The sequence below is a fragment of the Sceloporus occidentalis genome, unplaced genomic scaffold (assembly GCF_023333645.1).
Source record: "Sceloporus occidentalis isolate IW3139 unplaced genomic scaffold, rSceOcc1.0.p SCAF_8, whole genome shotgun sequence".
Classification (NCBI taxonomy): domain Eukaryota; kingdom Metazoa; phylum Chordata; class Lepidosauria; order Squamata; family Phrynosomatidae; genus Sceloporus; species Sceloporus occidentalis.
This window is the reverse complement of record NW_028316988.1, coordinates 8667381-8677061: the sequence shown is the minus strand read 5'-3', so window position 1 is coordinate 8677061 and position 9681 is coordinate 8667381. Positions and strand designations below refer to the sequence as shown.

The window sequence follows — 9681 nt, the reverse complement described above, 5'->3', positions numbered from 1 at the left end:
TCCTTTTAACCTTCTCTTCTCCAGGCTAAACATCCCCAGATCCCTAAGTCGTTCCTCATAGGGCTTCCTGGTTTCCAGACCCTTCACCATTTTGGTCACCCTCCTTTGGACACATGGTTCCAGTTTCTCAACATCCTTTTTGAATTGTGTTGCCCAGAACTGGACACAATATTCCAGGTGGGGCCTGACCAGAGCAGAAGAGTGGCACTATGACTTCTCTTGATCTGGACACTATACTTCTATTGATGCAGCCTAAAATCACATTGGCCTTGTTAGCTGCCGCATCGCACTGTTGACTCATGTTCAACTTGTGGTCTACTTGGACTCCTTTCAGACGTAGTTTCATTCAGCCAGGTGTCCCCCATAATCCTGTATCTGTGCATTTCATTTTTCTGCCCTAAGTGCAGTACCGTACATTTCTCCCTGTTGAAATTCATTTTGTTAGCCTTGGCCCAGCTTTCTAGTCTATTCAGGTCGTTTTGAATCTTGATCCTGTCCTCTGGAGTATTAGCTACTCCTCCTAGTTTGGTGTCATCTGCAAATGTGACTCTGTGTTTATGGCATTCATTCACTTGTCAACTTACGGAGACCCCAAGAATTCTAGAGTTTTCTTATTAAAAGACTCCTCAGAGGTGGTTTGGCCACCTCTAAAATGTGTCCTACAACATCTGAGCATCACGGCAATCTCCCATCCAAGTACTAACCAGGGCTGACCCTCCTTTAGCTTCCAAGATCGGAAGGGATTTAGTGCTTTTTAGGGTATTTAGGCCCTTTGCTATATTGGCAAGGTGGGAGTTTAAGGGTGTCTTGACTTATGGCAACCCCATGAATTTCAGAGGGTTTTCTTAGTTCCTGCCCCTGACATATAGCCTACTTCAACCAGTATTCATTGGCAGTCTTTCATCCAAGTACTAACCAGGGCTGACCCTGCTTAGCTTCCAAGATCAAACTTGAAGCCCCTGAATTTCACAGAAAAGTAATCCTTAGAGGATGGCTTTATAGTTCCTTCCTCGGAAATATAAGTTACAGCATCTCCTGCTCAATGGCTTTCCTCCTATTAGTACTAAGGTAGAGGTGAGAAATCTCCGGTGGGCAGGGTCCTCACCTGGCCTACATCTTTTGCTTTTCTCTCCAGTCTTTGGTTCTTGATATCAGGCTACCTAAAGCCCAGGAAGAAAGCTCTGGGGTGCCAAGCCCTGGTTTGTATTGCATAGAACTGAACTTAGATTTTGCACCTGTCAAATGGCCAACTCAGCTTCTTCCTATTGCCACATATCTACAAAAGATATCCTCCCCATTTACTAAGGACTGAAACAACATGCAGGCATCTGACTAACACCTCCAATTGTTTTTTGGTTCCTAACGTCTTGCCTGATGATGAAGAAACCCACGGAGCTTGGAAAGCTTTCAACAAGTATACTGTGCATTTCGGTTGGCCAATAAAGGTCTCAATGATGGATTATTTTTTGCATTTGTTCAATGGCCAACGCAGCTACCCCTGAATGTTTTCAGATTTGCATGGTTGGTGGAGACATGTTCAACAGCAGAGAATGATCCAGCCCAAAACACTCATGGGGGCTGTTTCCCCGCCGTTCCCAAATTTAGAGTTTTCTCACCCTGTACTAAAAAGTCTTTGTGAGTGACCCTTGCCGGGAATACTGCCGTTCATCTTTTATCGACTGGCTTATTGTGCTTTCCAAAGTGAAGCACTTTGCGTATTTTGAAGTGAAGAGTCATATATAAAATGTGTTTAATTAAAACTGTGAACAAGTGCGCTGTTGACTTTCTGTGCCGCCACCGACGCTTCAGAAGAGGGCACTACTTGCCGTCTTTGCAAAGCGCCTCATTAAAACAAACCCATCCGTCGCTCCTTGCTAAAGGTTCAAGTTGCTGCATTTATATAAACTGCTCGAAACCACTTTGTGCTTTGACCTTTCTGTTAATTCAAAGCACTCTCGACAGACAGAGCGAAAGGAGCTTGTTTTTCTATCCTCTCCCTCCACAACTCCAGCTGCTTACTTATGAACAGTTGAAATGGTTTAACCGTTGCCTCGAACCCGGCTCTCAACCACCTAGACGGGGATTGTAGTCAAGAAAAGGCCAGAATTAAAACCTAGGCAAGACAAGCTTCTTTTATTCTGGGCAATGAGACGGAAGCGTCTCTGTATGAGTCCTTCTCTAAAAAAACACATTTTCAAGGCAAAAGCACACATTAGGCTAGGGAGACATTATTCGAAAGTCGAGAAACACAATCCTGTTAGTCCGGAACAGGAAAAGATACGTCGGGATTTTGTCAGAGACACACAGTTGTGTAGATGGCAATTCTCCACTGGGAAAACATCTTTCCTTTTGGCATCACACTCAAAGGGACCGCGAGTGGCCCGGTTCTAAAAATCACAGCAACCCTAAAAACATTGGGAATTTTGCTTGTGCTTTTAAGCCTCTGAGGTTCGGCTCTCTGCTTCTATGTGCAAAAGGCAACCACCACCACCCTTACCACCAACCTTGCCACACTGTGCAATATTGCCGCAAAATTCAACCAAGCATATGCCAATATTCATGGGGTACAGACTAACTAAGGCAACCCCAGAGAGAGAGAGAGAGAGAGAGAGAGAGAGAGAGAGAGAGAAGGAGAAGCCACATCATTCAGCTGTTATATAAAGGCACCACTCTGGTTACTTCTTGCCTACAAATCGGGCACCGAGGGGGTCTCGGAAGGGCCTCATAGCACTTGGTGCACGAGCAGACATGCCCGCACTCAAGGAAGACGCAGGAACGGGTGTGGGTGAGACAGATGACGCAAGCGTTCACGGCATCCCCGCCTGCCGCGAGAGCCTCCTGCATCTGGCGCAAGCGACGCCTCTCCTGGTGCCGGCGATACTGCTTGTGGAGGAGGAAGAAGAGCACGGCGCAGCTGGCGACGCCAAAGAGGAGGGTCAGGACCCGCCAGAGCCGCACGCTGGACTCCTGCTTCCGCACCAAGGCCTCGAAATCCAGGCTGGTGAGGTAGTAATGCATGCCCTCTTTGGGGGGCTGGAGTTTGATGGTGGCGTTGTCGAGGACCAGCTCCCCAATGCCGGTCAGGGCGGCCCCCACTTTCAGCATCTCCTCGGTCTCCTGGATGCCCTTGGGCCGCTCTCCGCTGATGTAGTGGCCAATCACGTCCGTGAACGACTGGACGGACGGGTGGAACTTTTCATAGACCGTCTCCAAGCTGAGCTCAGCCGCCTCTAAGGGTTTCAAGACCCTGACGGTGACGTCAGTCCCTCCTTCCTGGGGCACCAGGTCGAAAGCCGTCGTGTTGGTCCTCTGGTGGATGATCTTCTCGTAATCATTCCTGGTGAAGGAAAATCAGCACGGCAATAATAATAATAATAATAATAATAATATACTGAGTTGAAGACCATCCTGTTCAGAGAAATATTCCCAGGCATTGCATGACTATTATTTGCTATTTGACATTTTTAATTTGTTGCCTGTTTTATTGAACCCTTTCCTGTATTGTTATGTATTATTTATATATATTGCGCTATTATTTCTTAGATTATACATCATGGGCAGATTTAACCTTATCTATTTTATTGTTTGTATGTACAGCGCTGTGCAAATCTACAGTGCTATATAAATAAAGCATAATAATAATAATAGCAGTAGTAGTAGTAGTAGTAATAATATTTATTTCTCCCTCGCCTCTCCCTATGGATCAAGGCAGGGAACAACAACAATTTACCGACAAACATCAGTTAAAAAGACATTAGTTCAAACACACATTAATTAAAAGGCCAAACATGATGTATACATTTATTATTATTATTATTATTATTATTATTATTATTATTATTATTATTTCTTTCATAAACCCAACTGTCCATTAACTGTACTGTGGAGTTTATCACATGGGGGGAAATTTGGTAGTTTAAATGGTGATTAACCCATCAAAATCGTGCAATCGAGATTAAAATGCAATTAACGTTTCACACACAAGAGCCATTATCCCAGGACTAATCAGGGAGCAACCAATCCTGTGAATGATTTGCTGCTGTTTACTGCCTGGTTATTAACTATATTGGGAGAATGGCAGGATATAAGATAATAATAACAACAACAACCACATCCTCCACCCAACAAAGTTCTTGGCCTCCTTTCACTACTGGAAACCAAAGGTACAAACCAGAGGTGCGTGGTTCGATTCCACACCATTTTGTGTTCCTGCAGCGTCAGCCTTTGGACCACTCCTTTGCAGTTTTCCACAAACTGGCTGCTGAGAGTTTCTTTCACAGACCGTACGACGCCTTTTCATATCGATAAAGAGAGAGAGAGAGAGAGAATTAAGAGATCTGAAAAAGATATTGAAAGAATCTATACAGTACTGCAAAACAGCAAGTCTAATAGAGGCAACAGCCAACAGTTATCTGAAGTCTTACAAATCTGGTACTATGGCTACGATGTAAGGATGGAAAAGGCATCTGAGAATATTTGAAAATTGTCAAAACTCTCGACAAGAAGAATCCGGGACCGACATATTCTGTTTTAAAGTAAGAAGATGGAACGTGCTTTTTGAAAGAATACAGTGTTTGTATTTTCATGCACATGTTATTCAGAAGTAGGCAACCTTGTGCCCTCCAGATGTTTTGAGTGACTTCCTTAAGCATCAGGCAATGTGGCCAATGATGTGAGCACAATATGGTTGTCCCTCCATTTTTGCAGGGGATCCGTTCTAGACCCCCATGAAAATGGAAACTCGCCGATATTCAAGTCCCATAGACTTCAATGGGGTATGCACAGCAGGAGTGCACCCCACTGAAATTAATGGAGGTTGCCTCTTTGGGAATATTCAAAACCGTGTATCTCAAGTCTGCGAGAACAGAGGGGCGACTGTAGTCTGAAACATCCAAAGGTTGCCTTCTGCAATTAATCCATCCTATAGGATGGAGCAGATGGGACACTGAATGGTGAAAAGGTTAACACACATAATGCGTAGCCTGTACCTTCTATCACAGCATAGGGGACACACTTTCCCGGTGCCTCCATAAGGAAAGTCTTCAGATCTTGGTCTAGGGTGATTTTTTTGGCTCCCTAAATGTCGAGAGGGAAGAAAAACATTTGAGAAGCTTGCTTCAGTCGGAAATGCCACTGGAGCAGGAAGACACTGTACAAAAAGTAATTTGAGTTAGTAACCAAAACTACATTCATGGGCCCTCAAACCAGACAACACAATACATAGACGAAATCATCATTTGAAATATATTGCTTTACAAATAGAGGTGCGGTATTTCTAACTGTCTTATAGCAGATTGGGTGGATAGGCCTGCCAGAAGAGATCCGTCTTAAGTGTCTTCTTAAAGGCATCTAAGGTGGTAATGAGACAGATCTCCTCCGGCAAGGCATTTGATAATGTAGGAGCTATGGCAGTAAATGCCTTGTGGGAAGTTGTTGTTAACCTGGTCTTTACACACTCTAATAATTTCTTCCCAGTTGTTCTGAGAGTGCGGGGCACATTGTGTAGGGAGAGGTGTTCCCTTAAGTAACTCGGGCCCAAGCCATGTAGGGCTTTCAAGGTAATAACCAACACTTTGTACTGCGCCCAGAAGCTAATCGGTAGCCAGTGAAGAGATTTTAATATTGGAGTGATATGGTCTGATCTAGATGTTCCCGTGACCAATCTGGCTGCAGCATTTTGGATCAATTGAAGCATCCAAACTCAGTACAAAGGTACCCCACATAGAGTGCATTGCAGAAATCTAGACGAGAGATTACCAGTGCAAGTACCACTGCTTCGAGGTCCTTTCGGTCCAGGTACGGATGCAGTTGTCGTATCAAGCGAAGTTGGTACCATGCACTCCTGGCCATCATATCCACATGGGATGATAACTATAAAGATGGGTCCAGGAGTACTCCCAAACTGCGAACTTTGTCCTTTAAGGGAAGTGTGACCCCATCCAGGACTGGTTGACAAAATTCCGTCCCTGGACTTGGGGTACCTATCGCAAGTACCTCCATTTTCTCTGGATTCAACTTGAGTTTGTTTTCCCTCATCCAGTCCATTACCGACCCAAGGCAGGCATGCAGAGGAGAGATGCCATCCTTAGTCACTGTAACAGTTGGAGACATAGAGAAATAGATTTGGGTGTCATCAGCGAACTGATAACATCCCCAAGTCTCCGGATGACCTTGCCCAACGGCTTCATGTAAATGTTAAACAGCATGGGGGATAGAATGGATTTAAGGAAAGTCTTTTGCACGATCGTGGTCAATCGCACTTTTCGTATAGGATGATGTCCGGATAATGGCAATGTAATATGAAAATTTTGCGATCGCAAAGGATGGGACAAAGATGTATCGTCCCCTGTCTGATAATCTCCATAGATGTCCCCAAGGTTGGAGGCAGGGGGTCCTGGAGCCAAACCCCAATAGATACCAAGGGCCCAGAAAACAAGCAAAGACTGACCTTCAGGCTGTGAACCAACTTTGACTTGTGCCTGTAAATGGCATACAGGATTGCAGTGATGGTTGAACTGGTAGCCAGAAGAACAACTTGACCTGTCGAAGGGCGCCCCGCAGCGTCCATGGTTATGGCCTAACTCTGGCGCCTATGTCTAGGGAGAGAAAAGGAGAGAACGGTGCTAGGTCCATCGCTCAGGAAGCCCTAGGCATTTTAGATAGCAGCTGAAAAACAAACCATTGAGATTATGTCACACAGACGGGAGAAGGATGGGATCACTCCCTGTCCTTATCCCGTCCTTAAACAGTTTGTGACTGCAATGGCGCGAAAGGCTTTCAAATCGTAGCGCCGATCCCGCCATTAACCCATCATTAAATTGGTATGGCAATAACACGAAATTCCATTAATGCACAATGCTGGCCAATGTCGCTTTAATGACAGGTTAATGACGGGATCTGTGTGACATCATCTGAAAGTCTTTTACACGATTGCACTCAATTGTGCTTTTTGGATGGGTTAATGACAGGATCAGCGCAATGTCGTCTGAAAGTCTTTTCTGCAATCACAGTCAATCGTGCTTTTGGGATGGGTTAATGAAGGGATCTGTGCAACGTCGTCTGAAAGTCTTTTGCGCAATTGTGGTCAATCACACTTTTTGGACAAGTTAATGACAGGATGTGCGTTATGAGCTAAACCAGACCAGCCACGGTGTCTAAAAATGCACACTTCTCCATTTTAAAGGAAATACAGTATTAAAACATTGGTTTTATCATTTTTAAGTAAGCATGAGTACCAAAAACAATCTTCCATTAAAAAAACACACACACATATATACAATTGAATCTGATCTTGAAGACATTACAGTAAGAATGAACTATGGCTCTCACACATCCAAACATACGGAGTTACCTACCTATCTCATCTGGGCATTTCCAAGTCAGTTTTCCATCCTCTGAAAAGGTCTCCTTCCGGAAGGCCAGACCTTGTGGCTTTAAATAAATCCAGAGGTTTCAGTTTCTCTTTATCTGAACAAAGTCACATGAGTGCCAAGAAGGAAGTTTACTGCTCTGTTGGCCTGGTGCGAGTATTGTTCTGTGTTTACATGGCAGTGCATCTGGGTCAAAAAAAGGGCAAAGTAGTTAGTTAGGAAAGACAGCAAAGGAAATGGAATCACAGAGTTGGAAGAAACCCCAAGGGCCCTGATCCAGTCCAACCCCATTCTGCCATGCAGGAACTCTCAATCAAAGCATCTCCATTGACAGATGGCCATCCAGCCTCTTTTCAAAGACCTCCAAGGAAGGAGACTCCACCAGTCACTAAAGCAGCACCTTCCACGATCCACTGGCTCTTACTGTCAGGAGGGTCTTCCTAATGTTCAGCTGGAATCTCTTTTCCTGGAGCTTGCATCCATTGCTCTGGATCCTATTCTGTGGAGCAGCAGAAAACAAGCTTGCTGCCTCCTCAGTATCACATCCCTTCAAATATTTAAACAGGGCTCTCATAGCACCTCTTAACCTTCTTTTCTCCAGGCTAAACATCTCCATCTCCCTAAGTCCTTCCTCATAGGGCTTTATGGTTTCCAGACTCTTCACCATTTTAGTCGCCCTCCTTTGGACACATGGCTCCAGTTTCTCAATGTCCTTTTTGAATTGTTTTGTCCAGAACTGGACACAATATTATTCCAGATGAGGCCTGACCAAAGCAGAATATAGTGGCACTATTACTTCCCTTGATTTCTACTGATGCAGCCTAGAATCGCACTGGCCTTGTTAGCTGCTGCATCACACTCTTGGCTCATGTTCAGTCTATTTGGACTCCTAGATCCCTTTTGCATGTTGTCTTGTTAAACCAGATGTGCCTCATCCTATAGACAGTAGATACGGTACTCTCTATACAAATACTATTTAGAGAGATAGGTTTGTGTGTGTGTGCATGTGTCACAATACACACATATACAAACAAATCCTGCAAACCATTCCATTTTCTATATACAGTACATAGAGTGCTCTTTGTACAAATACTATATATATATAGAGAGAGATTTTTGTGTGTGACTGTAACACACACACACACACTTGTGTGTCCTATTAATGGACACTAGAAGGGGCTTTCCCCCTGTCTCCAGTGCTGCTTCCTTCCATGCATTGATGCCCCATAATGGCTAAGGATCCATTGGGAAGAGGTCATTTGCAATAGCTCTCCCAAGGGACTCCATGCCTTTGGAAACCAGAGAGTCTTGCATGTCATTATTCCCAGAGCAGCCCCTACCCTTTCTTTGCATCCGCTTGGCTCCACTTCCGGGGGGGAAGCCTAGCGCCGCCGGATGACGTCACGCAGTGGAGGTCTCACCATAGAGCTGCAGGCGGCGACTAGAGCGGCAAGTGCCACTTCCGGCTCTCAGCTGTTGTTCCATAGACTTAATAAAAGTGTAGAGGGCGAACTTCCGGGTTTCTTCTGACTGCATCTCCTTCTCTTTCACTCACTCTTTTCTTTTCTTTTCTTTCCTTTTCATAACCAAAATAATATTTTGGGTTAGGAATAATTAAGGAAAGAGAGATCTTGCAGCACCTTTGAGATTCAGTGAAAGAAAGAACTTGGCAGCATGAGCTTTCCATAATAATAATAATAATAATAATAATAGAAAGAGATCTTGTAGCCCCTTTGAGGCTGACTGAAAGAAAAATGGGCAGCATGAGTTTTCCTAGACTTAAGTCCATTTCCTCAGATGCATTTGGATCTGCATTTGGAAATGCATCTGAGGAAGTAGATTTGAGCTTTACTTCTTAAGCTTCTCTTCTCCAGGCTAAACAGACCCAGCTCCCTCAGCTGCTCCCCATAGGGCTTGGTGGTTTAGGGAGCTGGGGATGTTTAGCCTGGAGAAGAGAAGGTTAAGAGGGGATATGAGAGCCCTGTTTAAGTATTTGAAGGGATGCCATATTGAGGAGGGAGCAAGCTTGTTTTCTGCTGCTCCAGAGAATAGGACCCAGAGCAATGGATTCAAACTACAGAAAAAGAGATTCCACCTCAACATAAGAACGAACCTCCTAATGTTAAGAGCTGTTTAACAGTGAAAGAGGCTTCCTTTGAGTCTCCTTCTTTGGAGGCTCTCAGACAGGCTGAATGGCCATCTGTCAATGGGGATGCTTTGATTGAGAGTTCCTGCATGGCAGAAGGGGGTTGGACTGGATCAGGGCCCTTTTTGGGGTCTCTTCCAACTCTAGGATTTTACGAAATACAAA

At 44.6% G+C, this 9681-nt stretch overlaps 1 protein-coding gene across 2 annotated transcripts; it reads right to left on the bottom strand.

Moving 5' to 3' along the window:
- Positions 1-2106: 2106 nt before the first annotated feature.
- On the bottom strand, positions 2107-8784 carry LOC149307796 (mitochondrial ubiquitin ligase activator of NFKB 1-like). Of its 2 annotated transcripts, none has more exons than XM_089534436.1 (6): positions 8711-8784; positions 7356-7556; positions 6449-6596; positions 4989-5076; positions 4172-4292; positions 2107-3337 (listed from the first exon to the last, which is right to left on the bottom strand). In XM_089534436.1, the coding sequence occupies exons 3-6, from the start codon at positions 6566-6568 to the stop codon at positions 2647-2649; spliced, it is 1020 nt and encodes a 339-aa protein (XP_089390562.1). In that variant the 5' UTR covers positions 6569-6596; positions 7356-7556; positions 8711-8784; the 3' UTR covers positions 2107-2646. The 2 variants fall into 2 exon arrangements, with proteins under 2 accessions (XP_089390562.1, XP_089390563.1); XM_089534437.1 differs by lacking the exon at positions 8711-8784 and adding an exon at positions 7771-7784.
- Positions 8785-9681: the final 897 nt, after the last annotated feature.

What these genes read in the sequence shown, in the direction of transcription:
- LOC149307796 (XM_089534436.1), bottom strand. Translation starts at nt 6,568, where the DNA reads ATGGACGCTGCGGGGCGCCCTTCGACAGGTCAAGTTGTTCTTCTGGCT. An exon ending in CCCCTATGCTGTGATAGAAG is followed by an intron (nt 4,293 to 4,988) that starts GTACAGGCTACG and finishes CGATATGAAAAG; the next exon opens with GCGTCGTACGGTCTGTGAAA. An exon ending in AATCGAACCACGCACCTCTG is followed by an intron (nt 3,338 to 4,171) that starts GTTTGTACCTTT and finishes TTCCTTCACCAG; the next exon opens with GAATGATTACGAGAAGATCA.